The sequence below is a fragment of the Naegleria fowleri genome (assembly GCF_008403515.1).
Source record: "Naegleria fowleri strain ATCC 30894 chromosome Unknown tig33, whole genome shotgun sequence".
Taxonomy (NCBI): Eukaryota; Heterolobosea; class Eutetramitea; order Acrasida; family Naegleriidae; genus Naegleria; species Naegleria fowleri.
Window position 1 is genome coordinate 673,848 of NW_025407965.1, and position 25,651 is coordinate 699,498.

At 37.2% G+C, this 25,651-nt stretch overlaps 16 protein-coding genes across 16 annotated transcripts; 6 read left to right on the forward strand and 10 right to left on the reverse strand.

The window, feature by feature from the left end:
* Nucleotides 1-516: 516 nt before the first annotated feature.
* FDP41_003294 (uncharacterized protein) lies at nucleotides 517-3,246 on the reverse strand (the record flags this gene model as incomplete). Its single annotated transcript, XM_044706582.1, has 1 exon — nucleotides 517-3,246. One exon carries the CDS (start codon nucleotides 3,244-3,246, stop codon nucleotides 517-519), a length of 2,730 nt encoding a protein of 909 aa, XP_044562685.1.
* Nucleotides 3,247-3,439: 193 nt separating this feature from the next.
* On the forward strand, nucleotides 3,440-4,658 carry FDP41_003295 (uncharacterized protein; the record flags this gene model as incomplete). Its single annotated transcript, XM_044706583.1, has 2 exons — nucleotides 3,440-3,879; nucleotides 3,959-4,658. 2 exons carry the CDS (start codon nucleotides 3,440-3,442, stop codon nucleotides 4,656-4,658), a joined length of 1,140 nt encoding a protein of 379 aa, XP_044562686.1.
* Nucleotides 4,659-4,718: 60 nt separating this feature from the next.
* Nucleotides 4,719-5,402, reverse strand: FDP41_003296 (uncharacterized protein; the record flags this gene model as incomplete). Its single annotated transcript, XM_044706584.1, has 1 exon — nucleotides 4,719-5,402. One exon carries the CDS (start codon nucleotides 5,400-5,402, stop codon nucleotides 4,719-4,721), a length of 684 nt encoding a protein of 227 aa, XP_044562687.1.
* A 247-nt stretch (nucleotides 5,403-5,649) lies between these two features.
* Nucleotides 5,650-6,261, forward strand: FDP41_003297 (uncharacterized protein; the record flags this gene model as incomplete). The annotated part of the gene is made up of 1 exon (XM_044706585.1): nucleotides 5,650-6,261. One exon carries the CDS (start codon nucleotides 5,650-5,652, stop codon nucleotides 6,259-6,261), a length of 612 nt encoding a protein of 203 aa, XP_044562688.1.
* A 114-nt stretch (nucleotides 6,262-6,375) lies between these two features.
* Nucleotides 6,376-7,965, reverse strand: FDP41_003298 (uncharacterized protein; the record flags this gene model as incomplete). Its single annotated transcript, XM_044706586.1, has 1 exon — nucleotides 6,376-7,965. One exon carries the CDS (start codon nucleotides 7,963-7,965, stop codon nucleotides 6,376-6,378), a length of 1,590 nt encoding a protein of 529 aa, XP_044562689.1.
* Nucleotides 7,966-8,272: 307 nt separating this feature from the next.
* On the reverse strand, nucleotides 8,273-10,443 carry FDP41_003299 (uncharacterized protein; the record flags this gene model as incomplete). The annotated part of the gene is made up of 2 exons (XM_044706587.1): nucleotides 8,273-8,678; nucleotides 8,786-10,443. 2 exons carry the CDS (start codon nucleotides 10,441-10,443, stop codon nucleotides 8,273-8,275), a joined length of 2,064 nt encoding a protein of 687 aa, XP_044562690.1.
* Nucleotides 10,444-10,679: 236 nt separating this feature from the next.
* FDP41_003300 (uncharacterized protein) lies at nucleotides 10,680-12,225 on the reverse strand (the record flags this gene model as incomplete). The annotated part of the gene is made up of 3 exons (XM_044706590.1): nucleotides 10,680-11,491; nucleotides 11,649-11,778; nucleotides 11,929-12,225. The coding sequence occupies 3 exons, from the start codon at nucleotides 12,223-12,225 to the stop codon at nucleotides 10,680-10,682; spliced, it is 1,239 nt and encodes a 412-aa protein (XP_044562691.1).
* Nucleotides 12,226-12,584: 359 nt separating this feature from the next.
* Nucleotides 12,585-13,355, forward strand: FDP41_003301 (uncharacterized protein; the record flags this gene model as incomplete). Its single annotated transcript, XM_044706591.1, has 1 exon — nucleotides 12,585-13,355. One exon carries the CDS (start codon nucleotides 12,585-12,587, stop codon nucleotides 13,353-13,355), a length of 771 nt encoding a protein of 256 aa, XP_044562692.1.
* Nucleotides 13,356-13,469: 114 nt separating this feature from the next.
* On the reverse strand, nucleotides 13,470-14,465 carry FDP41_003302 (uncharacterized protein; the record flags this gene model as incomplete). The annotated part of the gene is made up of 1 exon (XM_044706592.1): nucleotides 13,470-14,465. The coding sequence occupies one exon, from the start codon at nucleotides 14,463-14,465 to the stop codon at nucleotides 13,470-13,472; it is 996 nt and encodes a 331-aa protein (XP_044562693.1).
* Nucleotides 14,466-16,555: 2,090 nt separating this feature from the next.
* FDP41_003303 (uncharacterized protein) lies at nucleotides 16,556-16,960 on the forward strand (the record flags this gene model as incomplete). Its single annotated transcript, XM_044706593.1, has 1 exon — nucleotides 16,556-16,960. The coding sequence occupies one exon, from the start codon at nucleotides 16,556-16,558 to the stop codon at nucleotides 16,958-16,960; it is 405 nt and encodes a 134-aa protein (XP_044562694.1).
* A 534-nt stretch (nucleotides 16,961-17,494) lies between these two features.
* On the reverse strand, nucleotides 17,495-19,512 carry FDP41_003304 (uncharacterized protein; the record flags this gene model as incomplete). Its single annotated transcript, XM_044706594.1, has 4 exons — nucleotides 17,495-17,809; nucleotides 17,932-18,296; nucleotides 18,375-19,227; nucleotides 19,288-19,512. The coding sequence occupies 4 exons, from the start codon at nucleotides 19,510-19,512 to the stop codon at nucleotides 17,495-17,497; spliced, it is 1,758 nt and encodes a 585-aa protein (XP_044562695.1).
* A 477-nt stretch (nucleotides 19,513-19,989) lies between these two features.
* On the forward strand, nucleotides 19,990-21,156 carry FDP41_003305 (uncharacterized protein; the record flags this gene model as incomplete). The annotated part of the gene is made up of 1 exon (XM_044706595.1): nucleotides 19,990-21,156. One exon carries the CDS (start codon nucleotides 19,990-19,992, stop codon nucleotides 21,154-21,156), a length of 1,167 nt encoding a protein of 388 aa, XP_044562696.1.
* A 160-nt stretch (nucleotides 21,157-21,316) lies between these two features.
* Nucleotides 21,317-22,114, reverse strand: FDP41_003306 (uncharacterized protein; the record flags this gene model as incomplete). The annotated part of the gene is made up of 1 exon (XM_044706596.1): nucleotides 21,317-22,114. The coding sequence occupies one exon, from the start codon at nucleotides 22,112-22,114 to the stop codon at nucleotides 21,317-21,319; it is 798 nt and encodes a 265-aa protein (XP_044562697.1).
* Nucleotides 22,115-22,356: 242 nt separating this feature from the next.
* Nucleotides 22,357-23,088, reverse strand: FDP41_003307 (uncharacterized protein; the record flags this gene model as incomplete). Its single annotated transcript, XM_044706597.1, has 1 exon — nucleotides 22,357-23,088. One exon carries the CDS (start codon nucleotides 23,086-23,088, stop codon nucleotides 22,357-22,359), a length of 732 nt encoding a protein of 243 aa, XP_044562698.1.
* A 51-nt stretch (nucleotides 23,089-23,139) lies between these two features.
* FDP41_003308 (uncharacterized protein) lies at nucleotides 23,140-24,009 on the forward strand (the record flags this gene model as incomplete). Its single annotated transcript, XM_044706598.1, has 1 exon — nucleotides 23,140-24,009. The coding sequence occupies one exon, from the start codon at nucleotides 23,140-23,142 to the stop codon at nucleotides 24,007-24,009; it is 870 nt and encodes a 289-aa protein (XP_044562699.1).
* Nucleotides 24,010-24,161: 152 nt separating this feature from the next.
* Nucleotides 24,162-25,172, reverse strand: FDP41_003309 (uncharacterized protein; the record flags this gene model as incomplete). Its single annotated transcript, XM_044706599.1, has 3 exons — nucleotides 24,162-24,469; nucleotides 24,601-24,886; nucleotides 25,065-25,172. 3 exons carry the CDS (start codon nucleotides 25,170-25,172, stop codon nucleotides 24,162-24,164), a joined length of 702 nt encoding a protein of 233 aa, XP_044562700.1.
* Nucleotides 25,173-25,651: the final 479 nt, after the last annotated feature.

Consider the following 25,651-nt stretch of genomic DNA (forward strand, 5'->3'; position numbering starts at 1 on the left):
TGAATGCAACAGAGTAGGACGAGAAGGGCTAAGAGTGTGAGCAGAATGCAATATTTGGCTCTCATTTTGTGAATGTACAAATTGAAAAGGTGTTAAGGTTGATTGTTTTTTTAGAGGGATGAATTGATCTTGTTGAGTATGGATGAAATGGTTCTCTCAATTTTAATGATGACTCTTGGAGACTTGATTCTCTCAGCCCAGGTGAAATTAATCTCTCTTAAAATGGTAAATGGGCAAAGATGGTAAAAATACAATTTCACTGAAAATCGATTTAAAAGAGTTTTAACATCAAGTACTCGAGTTTAATGACATAATGGATTTGGGTGTGACGCTGAATTTTGGCAAAAAACTTGTTTTGGGAAAAAAAATTGTTGAATAACATCAGAGAGATGGTGCATTCAAGTGGTGGTTCCAACAAGGTTCAAGTGAGGGTGTCGTAACTTTGTAAAGAGAATACACACTTGTTGCTCATCATTAATAAATAAAACAGGTATTATGGAAAATGTAAAAAAAAGTTTAAGGCTTGTTTTTCACACAGTTCAAAATTTCATCCTCTGACAATTTGTCACCGTGTTGTTGTTGCTGTTTAGAACGTTCAAAACAAAGCCTTAAAAGCTCATTGGCGGTATAGGAGGCATAAAGAGAAGTTTGTGAAGAAAGGGATTGAGAATTGGAAAGTAAATAATGGAAAACTTGACGAACATTGTCTACAAAGTGTGTTTGTTCGTTTGCATCTCGAAGTAAAATCGTTACTGGCTCCATTTGAGATCCAAAGAATGAATGTTGTAAAATGGTTTGGATGGACGGTCGCTTACTTGGATCTTTCACGAGTATGGATTTGAGAAGAGAAACAGCTTCCTGATATTGCTCGTCCACAGGTGGGAAGAAAATTTCAGAATTTTCGTCGGTGATGAGAGAAATCTTTTTGATGTGATCTTGAATGTCAGAGTAAGGTGTTTTGTGATAAATAGTCTGGTAGAGCATAATTCCGAGACTCCAAATGTCACCTGGTGGACCAAATTTGTATTTTGTCGTTCCATCATTCACCACGTGATTCTTAAAACTTTCTGGAGGAAGAAAATTGAGAGTACCCACAATGGTATTACGAGAAATGTTTTGAGTATTCTCATGTTCAGGCACTTTGGCAATTCCAAAATCAATAAGTTTTAACTTGCCATTAACAAGCAAAAAATTGGATGGCTTAATGTCTGTGTGAACAATCTTTTTAGAGTGAATGAATGCCACAGCTTCAAGCATTTGTCTCCAGTATTGTTTTAATTCATCGACTGTGAATGGATTGTCTTTGTTGTGCTTCTTCAAAATGGTGTTAAAGTCATTACTACCCAATTCCATCACGAGTAGAATTTCATCGCGGCTTCTATGAGGTCGATGTTCATAGTCAATCAGTCGAATAATATTGTTGTTGACATCATCTTCTCTGAGAGATTCCAATAATTTGGCTTCATCGAGAAAACCCTTGACAATGCTGGCGTCATCCGTTTTGTCAATTTTAATGTGCTTAATAGCAACTTCCTCATTCTTTTCCAAGTCAATGCACTTGTAAACAGAGCAGCTTCCTCCAACTCCAATTTTGCGCATAACTCCATATTCTCGGTTATTGATCTTCACAATGATGGTAAATTTTCGTTTCTTAGAATCACTTCCCTCACTTGATGGTGTTGAACTCTTTGAGGTGGGTGTTACTGTCGAAGAGGAGGAAACCTGTTGTTTGGATGATGTGATAGGTGTGATAGTTGCAAAATTGTTATTGGTAGATGTTGGTATTTTGGAAGCATGAAGATCTTCACGTGGCCGTTTGAGTGCTGTCATTTCCATGTAAGCAGTATTGGTTGTAGATGGCTGAGAATTGTTGAATGGTGTTGTTGACAAATTTTGGTTATTGGAGCTCTGTTGCATGCTTCCAATAGTCATTGGAGGAGGACTAAGGAATGAAGATGTTTGCTGGTAAGTTTGCGCTGAAGTTGTTGAATTCGACAAAGGGGTTGCATAAACGGCTGAATTGCTATTCATGAATGACGATGATGATGATGATGATGAATTAACTCCTGTATTTACAGAACTCGAAGAAGAAGTGAAAAGATTAGTCCTAGAATTTGAAGAAGGGGGTCTGGCTGCACTAATCAGTTGCAAAGGTCGTTCTTGAGAGGCGACCAAGTTGGAGCCTTGCTGTTGTTGAGAAAGAGCATGTGGTTGAGGTGAAAGTCTTCTTACTGGTCGCGAGAAAAGACCTTCGGTGGGTGGTGGAGTTGAAGATTTGTTTTGTGAAGTGGTATTGATGTTTGCAGCGGTTGTTGCAGTAGAGGACATGACTGTCGATTGTGGAGGTGACGATTTGCTTGTTGTTGACAAAACACTACTTGATGGAAGTGGTGTTGGCTTGTAACTCAAATGGAATGGAAAACTTCCAGAATCCAAAATGGAATTCTTCACTTGCAACAAAACGACCGATTTCTCAAACTTTTTCAGTCCTTGTTGAATCTTTGAAAGACTCTTAAACATACGATCCTGATGATCCTCATTCACAAACCATTCGTATTGAGCATATAAAAAGTAATACGTTTCATCCTCCTTAATTGAATGACTACACGATGAAAAGTATTCAAATTGTTTTGAGATATGATCTTGCATCTCATTCTCAATATGAGGCATATTACAAGTGAGAAGAGAAACCGCGAGAAGCATCCACATCAAATAGAGATCCTTCTCATAGGTGGAAGTTGAGCCTTGATTCATCATCGGAAGGACCATGGAATGAATCATTCCATCCTCAATCACCTGAATACAAACTCGTATAAATTGTACCTTCTGATCCAAATACATGGCATGAGGAGAGCCTTCTAATTTCGTATAAACATCTACGAGTTGAGAATAGGCGCTATTGGGAGTGGTTTGTTTTAATTCATCCCAAGTTGGGACGAAAATATAGGGTTTGGTACTTCGGAGATAGGATCCGAGGGTGGGCTTACTATTTGTCGTTGTAGTAGATGTAGAGGAGGAGGTGGAGCTGTTATTGGTTGTTGAACTCGTGGTGGTGTGGGAAGATGATTTTAATGATGAAGAAGATGTGGAAGAAGGAGGTTGGCTTCTTTTTGAAGAGGAAGAATAGGAGGAAATGTGTGTGTTGTGGTTGGAAGAGGAGGAGTGTTGTTGTTGATGATGATGATGCGAATGGATGAGGTTTTCCTTGTTGGAGTGATGAGGATTCGTTGTGTGGGAAGCCAACATTTTTTTATTGTGAAAAAAATTTGAAAATCTTAACGGTTTTTTTTTGGCGGGTATTTGGGTTTGAGATTCATCTCCTTTGGATACGACCATTACCAGAATTTCATCTCTCATTAATTTGTCTCGACAGAAATCTAATTAAATCTTTTGAAATCCATCTCTCATGATATCGACTACAATTGTAGACAGAAAAATAATGTCTGAACGTGTCATTACACCCGACGGCCACTTTGTCAATGTGACATCCATCGATTACTTTTTTCCGTCCTATCTCAATGGTCTCTCTCTCGCCAATAGTCTCTTCTTTTTATTCTGTTATTCCATCTTTTTTGTTTGTTTTGGAATCATGTTATTCATCATTCTTTCAAAACGAAAAACAACATTGAAAGAAAATCCGAAAATTCTGTTCATTTTGGTCGCAATTTTTGTCGGAATTCAATGTGGCACTTTATGTGTCAGAATTGTGTTTGATTCATGGAATATAGATGCAAGAGCAAGGAAAGAAGAGAATCCTCAATTCTTGTTTTCGGTTGTCTATTTCTTTGCTTTGAAAGCGGTGGGAGCATTGGCGACCTTGTTGTCCACCATTAATTACATCTTTGTGTTTGTCATTTTGTTTCATGTCCAATTGGTGTTGTAAGTATTTACACTTGATCAGTGACATTGGAATGCCTTTTTCATATTAATATGAAATTTCACTTTTGAAATCCAAAAGTTGGAGATCAGCACATCTATTGGGATCTCTGTCTTCAAAGATTTATCACAAGATTAAGGTAATCACAAGTGTTCTGTTGGGAATTTTTGCCTTTTTATCTTTGATGGCCATCTTGACAGCAACTGCTGGCCATCTTTTGAACGAAACTGCCATCCTTTCTTCATCCTCTTTGGCTGTCATTCTCTACTCTTGCTTTGCAGTATTGTGTTGCTCCTTCCTTTTTAACATTGCCCTCATCTTGATGAGTGGAGCATTTATTTTGAAAGGTATTCACAAAAATTCCACTTATTTCATGTCGTTCTCTTCGTGGTTTTCCTTTCGAACCAGTAATCCCTTTCTTGTGACGTTTGCCTTAATGTTTGGTTTAATTTTGTGCGTGTGTTGTCAATTGGTGTCCACTGCCTTAGTATCGGTCGCAGGTTCGAATCGAGCAAGTAGCCTTAAAATTTTATGGCATTTCTTGAGTAGTGCAGCCGTGTTGATTTTCGCCACTTTGAGTTTATTGTTATTTCATCCCATGTTTGTTCAGACGGAAAGAACGCTCTCAGAAGTTCATCCACTAGAAACCGCCTGCAGCAAGGAAGTAAACGAAGACGAAATCATTACAAAGAAGGAAAATGTCGAATCGTCCTCTCTGGCACGGTCATGTTGTTCTCCACAATCACCTTCTCCACTTTTGGGTTCTTCAACACAAGTCTAACTCGACGGTGAGTTCTGAAAAGAAAGAAACAAGAGAAGAAAAAAGTGTTTGAAAACATTTTTATCTCTTCCATGGACAAGTTTCCTTTGAAGGACATTTCGAGTCCAACACAAAAACATTCTCATCAGAAACACCAACCCTCTGCTCTGAAAAGATCATATGGATATGTTCTTTTCGATTCGAATGATTCAAAACCTCATCGTATTCCATGATCCAACATTGATTGGAAGGACCAGAAACTTTTGAAGTGACAAATCTTTGATTCAAAAAATAGTGTTGAGGAGAATCATGTTGTTGTTGTTCAAAAAAGATGACCAGTGGATATTTGCCAAGATTGGTGGTTTGAAAGGTGCTGCCTTTCGCACACACGGGTTGAAAAGGTGCATTTCCTACATTTTGTTCTTTTTCACATGAACAACAAGTTGCATTCCATTTATAGATGTATTTCACAGAACGATCTGAGGACAAAAAATTCATCACACTATAACTCGATTGTGGATATTCATTGAAATAAAACTGAACATAAACTTGTCGAATTCTATTTTGAAGAGTGTCCACATAAGAATGTTGCACATAAAGAGTTGTGAAATTCGATTTTAATGCATTGGAAGAAGTTGTAGATTGAAATCGAACGTGTTGTGAATATTGAGGAGGAAGGCAACATTGTTGACAAGTGACTGCAGAGAGCGAGTGGAAAGTCAGAAAAGTAACAACGAGAAGAATGTAGGACCAAGTCGAAAACATTTTTTTGGATTCATCAAATTGAGAAACATCCCTCTCACGAAAGACTTGCACTTTTTATCACAGCATCATCACCGCCACTGCATTTGCACTCCTTTCCACAACAACTCTCTTAATTTGTCTCTTCCCTCATCCCTCTCTTCAAGATTACACACTTTGTTGTCCTCCCTTCGAATATTCCTATAAACGCTACTGTCCTCAAGTTGATTCTCAAATTTACTATCAATCCAATGATTCAGAAGTTTATACCATGTATGCCCAGAGAGACCTTACTCACCAAAGAGCTCGTTATCACGTCTATGATTGGTTCAAAAACGGTGTGAAAAGAGATCCCTACACGACCATTGTGTTTCGAGGCCAAGTCGACAAAATGGCATATATCTATACAAACACTTCGACGAGTTGTACTTGTCAAAAGTTTGTTCCAGATGGACCCATTGTTTCGGAACATTGTGTGGAAGTGTATGGTGATTCTGTGGTCAATAAGACTCAAATGGTGGGAGGAATTACAATGACCCGAGTGATGACCAATCATAAATATACCGAGGACAATTTCATCGAGGAATATCATACGTATGTGATAGATACAGGATTAGGGGATCATTCATGTTGGGTCTTTTTAGAAACCTTTTTCATTTCGTCCACGAGTTCAGATGACATGACTCGATTCAGTGCCGTTCAGAGTTATTATGATCAATCTCCAAAAGTCGATCCAAATGCATTTGTGGTGGATGTGAAATGTCCTCCACCAGAGAAGTGTGAGCTGATTCAGAGCGAGAAGGAGAAGTTTGTGGTGTTGCGAGAGTTGAACAAGTTGGAACATGGCCATGCATTTAGGGAACGAAGAAGGAAGAGAAATTAATTGGTGGCAAGTTTGTTTGTCAATTCCATTAAAATCCAAGATTCAAAGTGAAGATGCCATATTCTTGACAAGTGCTCAATGATTGTTCTCCACCAACAAACCCTTGATTGGTCTTTAATTTCTTGGTCGATCTAATTTGCACATTTCAGTCCATTCTTGACGGGAAATACGATAAGGTTTGGTCATTTCAATAAACTTGTCAAGTGGAATTAATCCAGTCTTTGAGTCTTGTACAAACTGTTCTTGATGCTCTGGTTTCAAGAACAGTGTTTGCTGATTGTAAACAATTTTCACAAACTGTTTCGAAGGGTTTTTCTTGGTTGCATAGAGTTCAAAAGCTAATGTGGCTGCAAAAGGTGGCCACTCGTCATTATACATATTCAAGGCAAGTAAAATTGGAATGATGGTGGTGTCGTGAGCAAGATAAATTTCCATTTTTTTCCGATCCAAATCTTTTTGTAGATGCTTATTGCCACTGTGTTGCATGCTTGCCACCAAATGCTTTAAAAGCATACCAATATTCATGGTGAGAACATTCTCTTGTGGCGAGAATAAATAGGAACCGCTTTTTCCAACATGTTTTGAAACGTACTCGACATCTTGAGCAGTAATACCTTTTGGTAACTCATGCCCATGGAAAAGCATGCCTAGGAAGGCATTATTGATGGACTCCCATTGTTGTAAATCTTTGGCTGTGCTGACCCGTTTTGCCTCAATTAAACCCTTGTCATGAATTTCTTGTGTTTGAGGTTGAGCGGGTTGTGGCTGAGCTGCATTCGCTTCCAACAAATCAAGCAATTTGTCTCTAATTTCAAGGAGTCTTGGGTCTTTTTCAGTTTCCTCAGCCAATGTTTTAAGTCGTTTCGAAATGATGGATCCTAACTTGGCACAAACTTTAAAGTGGCCATACAATGTCTCTCTCGATTCTTCAAACATGTGAATGGTTGGATATTCTTTCACATTCTCTCCTAAAAGACCCAACAATAAATACATGGCAGAATATTCTGTTCTTCTACTTCGAATATCACTCGATCGAACATATATTAGCTTGACAATTTCATCAATTTCATCGTATCGGCCAAACAATTTTTTCAAATACTGATCTCCCAAAGATTTACCAACTTTAACCATTTGCATTGATCCTTTGGCTGTGAGTTGACCTTTCATGCAATTACCGTACAACTCCAAACCATCATCAGATTCCATGACAGCTCTAAAATGAGCATGATCATTGGAATTGCCATTCACAATCACTTTGGAATCATATGGTAAACACTCCCATGGCTTACTATCAATAAAACTCGGTATGGCATTGATGGGTGTTCGTGCTCCGTGTCGATTAATAATTTGAACTTTAATCAATTCCAAATCCTCCTCCGATTGAACATCTCCAAAATAGAGTTGATACAAATCTTCGGCATGTAATTGAGTGGTAATGCCAATCCAATGCGATTCATCATCCACTTGAGATTTTCTTGTGTTTTTCCATAAATCAGTCATCATCACTGAAGAAGACTTTAATGGATTTTCATTCATTCCAAAATAATACAAGCCTGTACAAGCTAAAGCGAGAGCACTTCCGGTCCATAATACAACTCTCCGTTTTTCCGGAACAACAGTAATGATCTTCTTGAGATTGGATCTTGTTGTGGATGATGCGTTTTGAAGAAAGAATTTTCGGAATGGAGAGAAAAAAGAGGACATTTTTTTGTAAAAAAGATCTTTTCATGACAAAAAAGGAAAGAAAATTAGCACAATCCTCATTCTTCAGAAAAGTATCTATTTGTTCGAAAGTTTTTATTTATTGACAATGGTATTTGGCCAAAAGGAATCTTGTTTATCGTTTCGTCATGACATTTCGCTTTTTGTGATCTCTCACACACTAAGGTATAAACAAGTCATTAATTCGATCCAAATGAAATCAGAGATGGAGATTGGGAGATAGACTCAATAGGACATGTTTAATAAATTGTATTGATTACAAATAAGTTAAAATATTGGTGGTGGTTGGTTAAAGATTGTTTTTGAACAAACTAACATCATCTTCTCTACTATCAAGAAGGCCAAACATGTTTGAAATTTTTGCAAATATGGAAGACATGGATGGCAATTGAAGAGAGGAAGATCTTGTTCGAGAGTCATCAGAAATATGACTACTACTTCGAATCTTTCTCAAATTTTCTCGTTGAGTTCGTAATGCTTGTTTTTCTTGTTCAGTTAAAGATACTAATTCGTATTTTGCTTTGAGGTTTATCATGAGACGTGACGTGAGTCGTACACTGAAGGCATATTTGAGGAGAGTGTCAACTTCAGTTTTTTCTGAATGTTCGTATATTTTTGATGTCACTTCTGTAGCATTGCATCCCATTATTTCCTTACGTGATAATTTAAGTAATCCAACAATTAATCGTACCATGCTGTTGTTATGTAATAATATTATTTCCACAATTATTATGAATAACAAAACAAATATTACAAAAAAATAATTACAATTATTAGCCATCATTAGGATGAGAGAACTTACATTTTCCATCCCTCATTCAAAAATATCGACCATATCCTTTGTGAGGCAGTAAATGTAAATCTATTCGTACAGAGGGTCATTAAAATTGAACTGGCATACATTTCTGGTAGAATATAATTGTCTTCAAGATGTTTGTGAATATCTGGCAATCGTAATTTGGTCAATTCAGACACCATAAACATGACCATCCGTAATCGAGGTAATCCCTCACAAAATATGTCTTTCAAACCGTGTCTTGCATTGTTCATGATTTGAACAAAGAACCAGAATGTATCCTCTTCATCTTCAAGATTCATCAATGCAAATCCACATATAAAAGCCATGCCTTGACAGTATCCTGTTTGCTTGTCAAAATAGCAATATGCTTTGAGAATACGGCACAAAGCTTTCTGTCCTGGTCCATCCTTTTCGCTAAAAAATTCATATTGTGGATATGTTCTATAGACGTCTTTCATAATTCTATGAACGTCGTCCTCTAGAATGGTGTCGTCAAGTTGAGTCAGCTTTTTATAAAGACCTGGATATTTGTTAGACAATTCTTCCGATCCGACCATTCTCTTCCAAATAGTTTTCAGTAATTCTTTTGTGGGAATTCCTTCTCGGATGAGCTTCCGAAATTGTTTAGGATTTTTCGTCACAAATTCATGATAATTAGCGGCAATTTCTTCAAATTGTTGAATTCGTTTCGAGTCATGTTTTGATTCAAATATTATTGAGCTATATACTTTGGGAGCTTCATTTAAATCATCTCGTGGCGATCGAATCTCATTCACAGAAGGATACGAATTGATCGCTTCATTAACTACTAAAATCGAATTGGATACATTTCTTGCTGTTGACGTCGAAGATGTTGTAGGTTGTGTTGTGTTCTCATCTTCAGATTTTTTCACACCCAATATATCGTCACCACACAAGGACACTCTTCTTGATCGTGCATTAAAGTAATTGTCTTGAATTTGATTGGAGAGCTCATCATCTTGTTGAGACTCATCTTCGTAGCAAGAAGACGATGAGTCATCACTCTCTTCATCCTCCTCATCAAAACCATTGGTTGAAGAATTGACCGCTGTAGTTGTTGATTCATCCGTGGAAGTGAGAGGTAATCGTGAGGAAATTCTTCGTTTCCGTTCTTGAGGACTCGTCTGGGTTGGTGATGATGAATCTAACGTAGTAGTTGTTGTTGTGATGTCTTCTTGTGATAGACAAGCCTTGTTGGTGGAGGAGGTGATGGTGGAGAGGTTTGACTCTTCATCTGCAAATGAAGCCTTTTTGGATGATCCTGAAAATTGATGATCCACCACGGAAAACCTTGATGATGCATCTTGTGATGATGAGAGGTTTAAATGATGATTATTTTCTTCTTGCATGATTACGTTCAATGTCTCATTCGGTTGTTGATGTTCTTCTTCTTCTGGTGATGGTTGAATAGCCTCTTCTTGGAATGATCCATTACATCTCTTCTCCTCTGCTTGTACTTGATTCGTGTTGTTATTGTTTGACATGAGAATGGATTGAGAGTTTATTGTTGGTGTTGTTGTTGTTGTTGTTGTTGCAGTGGTTGAAGGGGTTGAAGTGATCATCACTGATCCATTCGGTGGTTCCGACGAAGCTTCTCGAACGACGATGAAATCTTTGGCTGCAATTTGTTGTTGGGACATTTTTTGTGATTTTTATTGAATGAAATTTGAGCTTTTTTGGAATGATCGACGAATGGATGGATGGATGGATTTGTGGTATACGGAGTTGGCAAAATTGTGTGTCTCATCAGGATGGTATGCAATGTTGATAAAGCATGGAAAAATAGAGAAGGATGTGAAAGCTTGTGACATTTCACGAAAAGAACTCTCTATTTAAAAAATTTGACACTCATTTCACAGGTTCAAAATTGGTCATGCTAGTCATGCATGTGATGCACATCATACGCTAAAATAGAAATGTCTGTTAAATTCTCTCTCATTAAAGCAGGAAATAAATTTGGAAATGCTCTCAAACATGTGTAATTGAGAATAGTATTCATTTCAATAGTCATGAATATGTTACTTCGTGCTCCAGAGTCATATCCTCCATAGAGATGAATTTTTCCTCGTTTCTTATCAATGAACATGGAGGAACAATTCAATGCTTTGATATTGGCCACAGCCAGAGATTTCCATTGTTCTGTTACAAAATTATAAATAAAACAATGTGCATAGGGGATGTATTGATCGTCACATCCGCCATAGATCAACAATTCAGTTGGAGAAATTTGGCACGTCGAATTAGCATGACCAAACAATGGAGGTGGTATTGAAGTTCCCATAAGATCAACAATTCTCCATGTTTGTTCAGAAAAATCATAGATACATAATTCATCACTCAATTCTTGGCCTCCAACTCCAACATCTCCTCCATAAACAATTAACAATTCTTTTCCTTGACGATAAATAATATTTCCACTTGCATAGGCGCGAGCAGAAATGTAGTTTTTCTGCACTATTTTTTCCCAAATGCAGTTTGAAATGTCATATTCATACATTTCATTGGTGGAATAGGAATTATTTCCAGAATATAAAAGTAAGGAATGATTGGATTTTCGATAAAGGAAAATATGGCCTCGGAGTGGAGAGGGGCCATTTGCATGTTTGTACCACATTCGAGTGGTTAAATTGAAAGAGTAGAGCTCATTTGTCCATTTTGATTGATTGGGAGGTTCCTCATTGACACCACCTAAAGATATCCAAGAATTGGGATGTGTTCAGTGCAATGTGTTTTCCGATTTTTGAGGATTCGGCACAAATGTGGCATTCATTGTTTAGTAATTTTTGTAATTTTTGTAATTCAGGTGATGAACAGTGTGTCGACGCATTTAATTTCACACACTTACCATACAACCAGAAAATTGGATCTTTTCCTTGTTTTACAAAGCCATGATAATATCTGGTTTGTGGAACAAGGATTGAGATGGGTTCGATTGGAGGTAACCATCGATTTAATGACATGTCATATACATGAATCTATTCAGAGCATTGGAACAAGTTGGATCACCCAATGACCAAATTTAGAAAGTGTCACCACCAAGATCAATATCATCAACCATATGAATATAATAATAAATAAAAACATCATGATCACACTCACATACACACCAATAGTCCACCACTTACCCGTCCCTTTGTTGAATTTCTTCCTCCCCAAAAATACACCAAATCTCCTTCTGTGATGCAAATATGACTATCACTCACACCGATTGAAAATTCATCATGATGATATTCTCTCGAATAAGTTGCCTGTTCCAACACACCATCCTCTTGTCTTGCAAGATCAGAAGGTGATTTTATGATGGCCTTTGGTCGAAACCAATTGGACTCTTTCAATGAACTTGCAGTACTGGTAGTGTCGGAGAGAGAGCTTTTGGAAGAAGCTATCGATCGATACAAATGAACATGTTTGTAGGGAACCATTTTTTTCTTGTCATCTCGAGTGGGGACAACGAATTGCATTCAGTTGGCGGGAATGCATTGGTCTTGGTTTTTTTGACAAATGAAAAGGAGATTGGACTTTTTCATCCCATGGATAACGCACCTCAATGATGATGAGTCCATTTCACATTGTCCAGAGAATTGACAGTAGCAGTCATGTGATGTAAAAACAGTTCCCTATGGGGAATTGACCGCCAAGAGGACTTTTTGATCGGCAGTGAGGACTTTTTGAAAATCAGCGACCACTCCTTTGCGAGCGACAAGATTTGAATATCTCACAGCCTGTTCCATCAACAAAAAATCAACAACAATAACAATAACTTCCCTTTGAAAACACTCACATGAACTCATCAAATTCCACTGCACTCAATCACCAAAAGGAAAAGGCAAATGATCCAGACCATTCAAAGTCAAGCATTAGCACCTTTTGGACTCCATTGTTTCGAAAAGTTCAACACTGGAGTGGAATTGCATTCTCTGTATTTACATCCATACATGTGGCCACCACCATTTCAGCAGCTCTTTCACCACAAGTGTACGATCAGGTGCTGGAATCCACTCGTGCATGGTATCGTCCTTCGAAAGCAGTCGAAGGTGTGGTGGTGATGAGTCCTTTGATGGTTCATTTGATGGCCAATTCCTACTTTTTCTGTTTGAATTATTTTCCTTCAAAATCTTTGGCCACAAAAAGTTTGGAGAATGGAAATTCAAAGACAACTACCACCACCACAACAGTGAAAACTGCTTCAGTGTCCATATGGAAACGACTTCATCAATATGCAGGTTATGCCTTGTTCTTGCTCATTCCAGGTCATATTTATGGAGTACGATTTGCAAAGGCGTATGATCAAGAATTCGCAACGTTGAGACATCTCTTGGAGAAGGTCGTTGGCCCGTGGGTTGGAATGTCCTATTTTGGAATTCTGATGACTGCTGGTGTGTATCACATGTTGTTTGGATTGAATACGGCACTTGGATATAAGGTAAAAAGACCATTCGTGCTTTCGACCATTGTGGCAGTGTTGGCAGCTGCATATTTTGGATTGTTGGGAATTGGAGGATTTTTGTATCCTGTCGAATCAATGAGAGAGAAATTTCACAAATTTGATTAAGGAGACGAACAGTGTGATCTGAGATCAATAACATGATTAAGCTTATGATGATCGTTCATTAATACAAATACATGTCGTCACACACAGACTGTGTGATGAGAATTCCATATTGGCTTACTTCAAACCTCTTTTTTCTTGCATGGTCTTGATGCTCAACCATTCCTTGTATTGAGAAGTTTGTTCCAATCGTCCAAAGGTGTCCAAAATGTTGGTCATTAATTCATTCCAAAGTACATCTGTCAATTTTTTGGTCGACACTTGTTGTGGATTGGAAGATTTGCACTCCTCAAGAAGCCTATAAAAATTGTTCTTTGTGACGGATGGTAAATCGATCTCGTATTTCGAGAAGTTCGCAATAAAATCCTTCTCTATCGCTTCCAATTGAGAGAGCGAAACCATTTCACTCTTGATGGATTTTAGCAATGAGAAGAGCTCAATATTTTCAATACTGAACTCTTTGGAAGCATATTCCCTGAGTAGAAGGAAGAGATCATTCTCTGCAAGTAGATCCTCCAATTCACTGCATGTTTTCTTTTCATTTCGATTTCTCAATTTTTTAACAATTTCAATGGTCAGAGTGGTTCCACCACAAAACATGACACAGCAAAAGCATAGAACTGTGTTGAGAATGGCCCCAGCGCCTCCTTTTGCAGCCACATCAGATAATCCAGGAATGGCATTTCCTATTACGACGAGAAGGGCCACAATGATGGTCAGAGTAATCGATATCAAATCGATTCTGGCATAAAAAGGATCGTCGAATAAGAGGAAGCTGACAAATCCCTTTTGTCTAATCTTCTTTCTATTGGCAACCATGTCAAGTGATATGGTAATTAAGGCAAGGACACTGCCCAGAACAAAAATTATGAATAAAAAGATTGCTCTGAAAGTGTTCGATTCTTCGATCGAGTTTGCATAGAAAATATAGACTCCAATTAGGGAGAAACACAAGCTCACAATAAAAGAGAAAACACCAGTGATGAATAATCCAATACGATTGGTTGCTAAAATTTTGAGCAACTTCTTGTTTCTTGATTGGGAAATGATGAATATAGATTTCTCAAGTAATAAAAGCGGACTACTGACAGGAAATAGATCAAGAAAAACCATGTATAAATGACCAGAGAAACAAAATGAAAGAGAGGGGAGCATAATCTCACAAGAAAATTGCAAAACATTAAAAATACAAAAAACAGAAGCACTGGCGTATAAGGTACCAGCAATCTCCTCTTAAATGCTGGAATTTTGTAACTTCCTGTTGCAAATAATAGTATAAAATAAAGTATAACAATAATGAACTGAGGAAATATACCAGAATCTGTTTCAACACGAAAATTCCTTGAAAGGCAAAGAGTATCAGTACCGCATGGGTGACATGTGGATGGATATAATGAGTTAGTGACCACATTCAAGTCCCATTTCGATGAAGTCAAATTATGACATGTTAGAAATAGTGGTACATAATTGTTGTAAACTCGACAATCATACGAAATAGTTTTTTTTGAGAGAGACTGAATAAGCTCTGCATCCTGTTGTGTGAAATTGGAGTATCCCGTCAAGAATCGAAGTATTTGTGCATCTGCCACGTCTGCGTTTTGGCAATTCATGTCCTTGTATTCAAACATTAAAGTCATTGTTTGATTTTGAAGGAAGTTCGTGTTGTCTTGCCAACTATTTTTCGCACTCTTCACTACTAGTGCGTTTGGAATTAATGGAATTGGAATAAAATCATAGGTGTTGATATATGATGATTGAGATGCGTTTTCTGTTCTATCTCTGTATGTTCTCAAGTAAAAAGCAAAATCATATGGATCCATAAGAACAGCATCATGTTGTTCAAAGATATTTCCAATTCTACATGGTTCTGACCACACCCATGTTTTGTGAATCCTAAATGTAAACGTGTCAGATGTCAAGTTGTAAAATTTCAGCATGTCCAGGAAGGGGTTTAAATTTTGATTTTCGATCCCAATACTGATGGTGAATGCCTGTGTGGCTTGTCCTTTTTCGAGTTTTTTTTTCATCAACAGTTGGATGAAATTGTTTCGTGTAAAAATCAAATCATTTGATGAAGAATTTCTGAGCTGATCTCTCCAATCTGAAAAGAACGAATCACTTGTGGTTATGTTGGTGAGTATTCTATCTTTCCATATGAAGAGTGTTAGAAATGTTTGTACTCCAACCAGTGTGTCCCCATCCGCAATCTTTTTAATGTTTGAAGAAGAGAGAAGTGACGTGGTGTATGGAGCGTTTTGGTGTAGGTTAGAATGAACCAAGTGCGGAAAAAGAATTGTAATCAGCAACACTGAGAGAAGCACATAACTTGCTGGTGTGGCCATTTTTCTTAGGGTAATTCAGGCCATGTCACCAACACGAACTGATCAACTACAAAATACTATAGAGAAGATCACGTTACGATTTAGGTTATAAGGCTAAGGAGTTGTCAAAGTCTGAATTACCCGCAGGTTTGATTTCAGGAGTTGTCAACGTCACTAGCGTAACTAGACCTAAATTTTTGAATCTTGAGAGATTCCACATTTTCATGGTGCTAGTATTGAATTTGCTCCACCTTTTTCACGTGAGGCCCATTTTGCGTTGCTTATTAAGCAATAGACCACAAGCATGAATCATAAATTTGGGATTGTCAAAAAGTAAAGTCGAGAACATGATATTTTAAAAACTTTGTTCATTCCTGCGACGAATTGTTGCGAATACAATATTTTGGTTCGTCGAACTGAACACAAAAGTATTGAATGCATGTAGGCACCATGAATACGCTACACATGAAGGCTTCTTTTGTATGTCAGAAACTCTCATTGACCGACCTCACGTATTGATTTTCATCAAATTATGCCATCCTATTATCCTACTCCATTAGAACAAATGGATCGTATCGTCATGATACCATTTGACCGTTAAAGAAGTTCCAACCTAATCGGTTTCATACCGAAATCACTTTGCTCATACGAGATTGGAGATGAAATGAGGAAGCAAATTGGTTTTGAAATATTTTTTTTAAATTTAATTGTTAAACACAACACAGGTCCTTTTCCTCAACTGACGGAATGTGTGTTTCCAGGTGTGAATGTTGATATTCTATTCTATTGAAGTAGTGGAGGACAGTCAATGAATAATTCTTTTGGTCTCGTAAGGCCTTTCAAACAAAACTTTGCATTTTCTTCAAACAAATTCAAAAAAAAATGCCGCCCACGAAGAAACCTCCTTCATCCTCTTCAATGCCCAAAGTTGAACTCTCGGAAGAGAAAAAGGCTCAACTCGATGCTGAATTAAATTGGTGCATTGAACATTTAAAATTGGGATTGAAAAGAAAGGATGCTGATGAGTATCAAATTAGAGAGACCAACAAGGTTATTTCTACGTTACAATCCAAGAGTGTTGCCGATGTTCAAAAAAGACAATTGATGAAAGTCGTCTTTGGAGACTATCGAAAATTAATGAGAATGGAAAAACAACAGTTGGAGGAAGCAGAACGAAAAGAGGCTGCTAAAAAGAAAAGAAACAAGCAAACTCTGCAAGTTCGTCAGTGGAGGAAAAGTCTGGTGCCAATACGAATGTGGAAACTGACACATCCACAACTACTGTAGTACAACAACAAGAACAAACAGAAACAATGTCAAACAATGAAGAAAAATCTGAACATAATTCTCAATAATGCTTCTTTATGTGAACAATTCTATTGATGCCACTTTCCATCGGTAATTTATTGACGATATTGAAAAGAAGACTGGTACCGAAAATGCTGGCTTATGTTTTGAAGGGGAGGTTTCAATACTCCCATATTCCTGCCAATGCCATATTGTCACGAAAATAAACAGTGGTTTGTGATGCACATAACGACAGCATAAACGAACCCTTTCGAAAGTTTCGGTCTAAATAGTGAAGCTCACTTCCCAACGTCTTCTCAACCCGCTTCTGTCATCAGTCTATTTCCGCTGTTCAATAAAAACACTCAAAAATCACTTCTGGATCATTTAACCCAGAGCAACAACGACACAATTAATAATAAAGCCATTGTTGACTTAATTTTCTTTTTGAAAAGTTTAATTGTTAATACACAAAAACAAGTTAGAACAGTCAAAATTGATCTCGCATACAAAAATGTTCATCCATCCACACGACTATTCTTGCTTGGTTAGTTTCTCGTTAAGGCGTTGTCGAATGGCATGCTTTTCTTTGAATCGCTTGATATTGTCCATTCTCTCTAAAAGGGAAGGATGAGCATTGTAATATCTCGAGTAAAATTTGTCAACAATTAAATTATATACATTATTTACATGCATTCTAATGAGTGGTTTCTCAATATCATAGCCAAGAGAAAGACTATATTCGTCGCTTGAGTATTCATAACTTCGTTGAATGTAGTTCAATATCACCATGGCTAGATTTCCTAATGGCTGATAGAGGTAAGAAAATAAACATAGGCCAACACTTGGCTAAAAATTGAATGAAATTGATTTAAGAAAATTCAAAAAATTACACCAAAAAACCAAAATGATCCCATCATCATGCGTGTTACAATCATTTCCATCATAATAATTTGTACTCCACTACTTACATCAATAAATCCAAATCCAAAACTAGTATAAAAATGTTCATTGTAAATGGTAAATGAAAGAATGAACAGAAATATTCCCAATGCCAAAACTTGAGAAGTTAGAATTTTGATACTGTGATTCATCTTGTAGTGATGAATTTCGTGAGCGAGAATTGCTAAAATTTCCTCATTTGTTAAATTCAACCCATCCTTGCTGATTAAATTATCATAGAGTACAATTTTCTTGTTTTTTCCACTTCCAACCATAAATGCATTGGCATGCTCACTTCGTTTTGATCCATCCACATAGACGATATCTTTCACATCAATACCAACAGTTTTTGTAAGTTCTTCAATACTCTTTCGAAGTGGGCCTTCAGGCATTTCTGTTGATAGATTTCAAAGGAATTTGAGAATTCTCAAAAATCATCAGTAAATGAGTATGGCCAACACTCAACACTTACCATAAAAAGTATTGAACATGGGTGCCAACACAATTGGATACAATTCATAAATTCCAACAGAAAGAGCAACACCACCAAACCAAAGATAGACCCAATGAATTGGGCTACCCGTAAGGAGAAGCCACAAAATTAAAAATAATAGGGGAATTCCAATCACCACAGCCATAATTCCCATTTTGATTTGATCCATTATCCAATTTCGAAAAACTGTCATGATGTCTTGCACGCCACTGTCGCTACTATTGTCACTCAAGGAGGCTTCATTCTCTTCATTCACCTGTTCGTTTGATACTTCTGGAGTTTGTTTGGAAGCAACGAACTTGTTGGTAACAACAGCTTCATCTTTGCTATCAGTGGATCTTGAATTGAGTTTAGGGCTTTCATGTTCAGGAAGTAAAGTAATCTCCTCCTCATCAGTACTGTACTCATTGTAGTAGGAACCATTTTGATGATTTTCATCTCCGAAAAACATGTTTGCATTATTAATTTGCATGACTAGCTTTCTACTATTTTTCTCAAGTGTTACTTTCTTTAAAAATTCAGAAGATGGATCATTTTCTATCGATTTTTGTAAATCTCTTCGTTCTTGCTTAATCTCAAAGAATTTTCCGTCCAAAACAAAAATTCGATACACTTCAAATGGTGCACGAACAAAAGTGCTCAACAACGACACCAAAAATAGAAATGTCACACCCCTAGTGATGACATATTCCTCTCCGAGTCCAAAAAGCAACATGTTCGTTTTGAGAGCTAGATCAAACATCCAGTTTAGAACTCCCGAAAGCAAAATAAATACTTCTGTAATGAAACCATAAGCATTTTCTAATCGAGAAAATCCTAATCTTGTAATACTCTGATTTTGCGAATGATTTAATTTTTCATCCATAAGTTAAATTATTTTCAACGAACTTACATAATTTCTCATGTCATCATATTCATCCTTGTCAATATAATCTTTCAATTTAGATGGAATATTCGTCGATGTTTTCAAAAGTCTACTTTGCCTATAATCTAAATAGAGCTCTATAAAAAAAGCAATTGCATTACAGATAATGGTTATGGTCAAGAAAGGTAACGGAACTTGTTGAACAATATTTGCCAACTTGGTTGCATAGTGTGCCACATACAGATGTAACATTTTATCAGTTTTTTCTCACTAAACCACTATTGGGTATTGAATCAATATGTAATATATATATTACAGAAATAAAGATGATGATGGGTTGTGCTGCTGAAATCCTCTCTCCGATGAATATCTTTCCGAACAAAAACTCTGAGAACTCAATAATTCACACTGGCACCAAATTGATGATGGAATGAATCATTACTGATTGATGACCACTGTGTGTTCGTTCTCGACAGTGTTGATATTGCTGCTTGAGAAGGATAATCGGATGGGTTCGCTCGCTGTAAAAAACAAATCCCGAACAGAGAGATCAAGCCTTCGCCGAAGTAATTGTTGTTTGATTTTTTGTTGTTTTGGATTCAAAAGGAGATCGATCAAAACGGAGAGCGAAATGAATTGCCGCCAATGAATTTACAAAAAGCAAAAAATTGTTTAAAAAAAATAAATACATTGTATCGGTGGATCGGTGGAGCTCTTTGAATCATCAAAATGTTCGGACCTCAAAGACCAACCATGGTTATGGTCTATGGAGCTGTTGGCAGTCGAAAGGAGAATTTGTTGCAAAGTTTGATGGACACACAAAATCTGCTGCGGGAAAAACCACAAAATAACAGTAGGATACTGGATGGGTTAGAACAGTTTTTGTTTGTTCCAACAGTTACAGTAGCACCGAAGGACATTGAGCACGATTTTAAAAGAACTCCGGATTGTTTTGAAATAGTGGATGCTTCAAGTTTTTCCTCTCGACTCTCAAATAAGGAATTTGATCTGTGTTGGAAAGAATTTCTGGACAAACAATACAAGTTTTCAAACTCGGAACCTATGAGTATCGATTATGTGTACAAAGCCATCCCAAAAGTTGAGACAATATTGAAAGAATATCCCTCATGTCGGAAAGTGATCATTTCAACCTCTAATAGTTGTGGTTCCAAAGAGAGTGAATCTGTCTTCAATCCGCTCATGGAAGCAATTAAATTATACAAAGACTCACATAACGTAAAAATTGTACTTGTGCGAGCCTCTAGAGAGGTCGTTCAGCAATCCCTAAGGGAAAAAGGATGTTACAATCAGGATGAAATTGACACATTGATGGTGCATCACGAGTACATTGAGAAAGATAAGACAATTAATGATCTAAGAAAATATTTGCATTATAATGGAAACATACCCTTGACCTTTGTGGATATTACTAACAATATGGAGGCTGATATGAGAAGATTTGTCAATGCAGTCGAAGGAAAAACTGAAGAGGAAAACGAACCCTTTTACGAGAGTAAGCATACTGCTCGAGAATACATGAAGACACACAAAGTTAGCGAGCTCCTTCAATATTTGCTCCAGCTTGTGCTGGTTGAAATGCCATCTGATCCTAGACAATTTCTTATTGATAATTTGAAAAAAATTCAATCACATTCTGCAAAGAAGATCCTGACGCCGACAGATTTCGAAACCATGTTCTCCATGATTGACATTAATAATAAGGGCTGGGTTTCGTATGATCAAACGTTAAAAACTCTAGTCAATCTTAAAGTGGATTCAGAAAGTGCTGAGAAAGCCATGTCATCATTTGACAAGAGTGCACGAATCAACCAGAATCAATTTGTTGAAGTAATTTCCAAGCAACTGGATATTCTGAATGGCACCCCTTATCAATAGAATAATAACCGACTGAAAATATGTAAATATGTGTAGTTAGCTTAACACAAATAATACTCATGAGCAATAAAGAAAATATATTGTGTATAATGTACACATAGGCCATGAGATTGTGCACGTTGCTAGGGATGCATGTCAATGACAAGCGAGAAGCATACATTCAGTGGATCATGGCAAACACAAACCTCAAAAGAAAGCACGCCCTCAATAATTTAAATTTTCTCTCCAATGAAAAGAACTTGTTTGAATGCGCTTCTGCATCAATAATACCAATTACCCGAGTATTAGTTTCATCAAAAATTGGCAAACAACACTCCGATTGGACCATTGCATCACAACTGTAATAAGGCTGACCAGAATCAGAGGCTGAATTGACATCATCCCAAGTCACTACAACTCCATTCAATGCAACAAAAGAATTCGTCGATAACTTGGCATGTGCTTCATCGATTGGAAAATCTGCTCTACTGAACTTTCCATAGTAACTCAGCTTGTACAGACATGAATTGATATTTTTGTAAATTCCTAACCATTCACATTGAATTTCCTTCTGTAAGGCATTCACAATCTCGTACAATAGATGAATAATTTTCGCAAGAGTAATCACACGCTCATCATTAGTATTGACATCTCCAAACCCAAAAGCACTCTGCAATAAATCAAATTGTTTTTCATCCTTCGCTCGGCTACAGGTAAATATTCCTGGTGTTTTCTTTGGCACATCGTATTTGAAGAGTTGTAATAATTTCTCGGATGATGTAATATTGGAAGAAAAAGATTCCGAATGGTTTGAAATTGTTGTATTAAATAGATGATCGATTTGTTTGTTAATTTCGGACAGTGATGATGAGATGAGAGAAATATCTTCCAAGCTAGTACCAACTTTGTTGAGATAATCCTCATAGGTTTGCTCGTTAATGGAGAGAGGAAGGGAGAATTGAACGGGGTCTTGAGACATTTTAATTTGTTGATGATGTTCTCAAAATTCAGCAGTACAAAAGCTCATGCTACCAGGTCTAAATTGCTTGTAAACAACAGTACAAGCTTGTTCTACCTAGTGGTCCATAACATGCAATAATTATTTCGCTGTCATCCGAATGTTCACATCTCGAGCTCATCAAAAATTTGATGGTCAATGTCCAAAGATTTGGTGATGGTTGTGCGCAACTAGCTTGGCACACATCAAATATCTGATAAACGCTATTCCAATTGAAAGTCTTTTTTGATATGCTCATAAGCTGGAATATTGATGAAATGCTTTCCAGTGTGTGGACACGTGTAGTTTGCTAAGAATCCTGTTGTGTAACAATATTTTCGAGGTGGATAAATGGAAGGAGCTGCTGCAATTGAAAAATAATTGGGATGTGGATTCAAGTGAACTTTGTCCAAATTCAATAATACATGATCTAATTTTCTTCGAACGAATTTTACCGATTTCTTTCTCGAATCTTTAAATTCATTCTTTCTCTTCTTTGATGTTGGCTCAGTATCGTCGGAAGAAGTGTCTTTCTTTTTTTTCTTTGATTTGGTTTTAGTACTGCTGGTGACATCATTCGTTGTATCCCAAATACCTTCTTCATAGTCACCTCCAGAAATTAGACTAAACTTTCCTGCACTTCCTCCTTTCCTATCAACATAATTATCTCTCTCCAATAATGCAATCCTCGCTCTCATTGCTTCCAATTGTTTAATATCGTATGATTTATATGAACTCGGAATGTTTCCTGCAATAGATTCCGAGGAGGCTGATGTTTGATGATTCAAAAATTCTTCATCCTCTTCCTCCACATTAATGACTGATTGATGAACACTTCGTTTGTGATTTGGTGTTGGAGAGGACGTTCTACTAGTGCTGTTTGAGGACGAGGAGCTTGCTTTTTTTGATGATGAAGGCGTTCGGGTGGAACGAGTTTTGCGAGAGGTGGTTGGCATATTTTTTTAAAAAAATAAATTAAAAAAATTTTCAAAATCGTTTTCAAAATCATGATCAAACGAACCTTAAGGACAACCTTACTTGTTAAATGTTGGAAGGCAAGCTTTCCGAGTCATGATCCGACAGCTCAATTCATGTGTTTTAATTCATCGAAACAAATCATACAACTATTTTACCAAAGATTGAGCAAGGATCCTGACTCGACTAGTAATATTCTTCAAACACGAAGTTTTTATTCCAGTCTTGCCCAATCATTGAAACATAAACCGACAAAGAAAACGAAGAAGAACATTCCCAAGAAGGATCCCATTGCTGCCAACCTCAAAGAACAATATAATGCATTTGCAGACTTTATTGATCAATTCGTTAACGTTCTCAAACTCAGCGAAGAGGCGATGAAGTTGCATCCGAGCGAAAGAGCGAATGGTGTTGTCGCAGCACATGCCACCATTTCAAAAGGCAATTGCACCTACATTTCAAAACAAGAATTGAAACAAATACTGCAGAATCAAGAGGCAGGAAAGGATTTTGTTCTCATGGATGTAAGGGAGCCCTATGAATTTGCACAAGAACCGTCTGCAGTGGAACCGAATGGGGAAAGCTTTCCTCCTATACATCCAAACGCCATTAATATTCCTCTAATGAGCATTGAGCACATATTCCTATATACTTCTCGTGACACATTCTTGAAACAATACGGATTTGAGAAGCCTCCTCGGAAGAAAGCCTCTCTCAACCAGTACAAGAGACCCTTATTCATCTTGTATGGTATAACAAATATGAGATCCGAATATGCAGCTGAAATTTTGAAGGAATTGGGGTTCAATAATGTGGTCGTTTACGCTGTGGGTTGCATGATTGGTGGAAGAATAATGACAATCATTAGCTTCAGAGATGTCTGTCACTTCATGCGTGAGTGAATTGAAATTTTGTTGAAATGATAGAAGCAACTGCACTTCAACATAAGAACCCCAGTAACCTGGTCGCATTATGATTCTTGTTTGGGAGCAAGCGAAAGACACATTGGCTTACTGCACGCAAATAAAATGGCGACTTTAGGTTACCTATTCGATCATTTATTTAGAATGGACTTGATGGAGATTAACCTGGAAGCTATTCTCTCAGTATTTGCTCGTTTCATCTTGATGGGTGGAGAATGATCAATTCTCTTACTATCGGTTGGATTCTCTGGGCAGTAACCAATTTCTTGACAACTAACCAATGGAGACAATTCATGTTCAACCTCTTCAATAAATGTTGGAAGGTATTGTTGAACCGTGTAGATGCAAATGGCTTGATAGGCTGTAGGTACAGTTGTACAGACTTCCTCTAATTTATGAGTGAGTTGTGTCATGGACTCATTTTGTGCGATAAATAATTCTGTAGATGCAATTTTCACACAAAAGTAAGCAGGCGAGAAAAGCCGAATTTGTACAAACATTTTTGTGATCCAAATCAAGTCACAACCCAAAACATGATTTACACAAAATATTAGCATCAGTAAAACATACCGACTTCATAAACAATCAATTGACAAACATTGCAAATATACTTTGTTCTATTCTCATCCTTCACTTGTGACATGACCAACTTGTAGCCTCTGTCTTGTCTTTGGCAAATTGTCTTGGGTGAATGATCTGCAATCATTTCACTCAGAACGTGTGGAAAGAAGGAAATGACCAATTCGTGACACGTGTTCATCATGGTTTGGTTTCTATTGAATGCAGCACTATTTGTACATGTATGGATCAATTCCTGCTCCATCACAGAAATACTCTTCTTCTCCGAGAGAAGTTTCTATATAGCGAAAGATTTTTTCCGATTATTTTGTGTTTTGTTTGTGTTTTCATCCAAGCATCAAGCACGGAAGAAGGATTCACATAATTATTGAAAACGGTGATGATCATAATGAGAATGAAACATGGTAAATATTAAATTCTGAGATGTCCAATAGATCTATTGTGAAACAACTTACATATTGTGCAAGTCCCACAACTACTTGGCAAACCTTTTGTTGTGAATATTCGAGAGGAACAGCCGCTCCTTTATAATTAAATTCGGCAGCAGCATGATGTTGAAGCATGTTGATGATGATCAATACGACCACCAACACAAGATTGAAAGAATTTGTTGCTAATATCATGTTGATTACAATATAAATATAAAAATATTCTCACAACAACAAGCGAGTAGTAATAGAGCGAGGAATTGGAATCCAATAATTCTCGGATCAACGCTTGGTTCAGGGTGATGAGGGGGTGATGGTGGTTGTTGATCTTACGGGTGGTGGAAGAGGAGAGAATTAAATGGGATTTGAAAAAAAACGGTTGTTGTGGAACGACCGATAATTAGTTTGTGTGATTTTGTTTGAGGATGGATTTCCTTTTTGGTCGCATGACAATGATACCGTCGCCAAAAATCTTGATCTCACTTCAAGGAGAGAGTAAGGAGTGAAAAACAAAAGGAACACCGCTCTTGCATGAAGTATACAATGCACAAGAATGGAGGCGAGGACAGAGGAAGAGGCCCCTGTGGGAAGATAAAAAGTTGAGTGACAGGCAT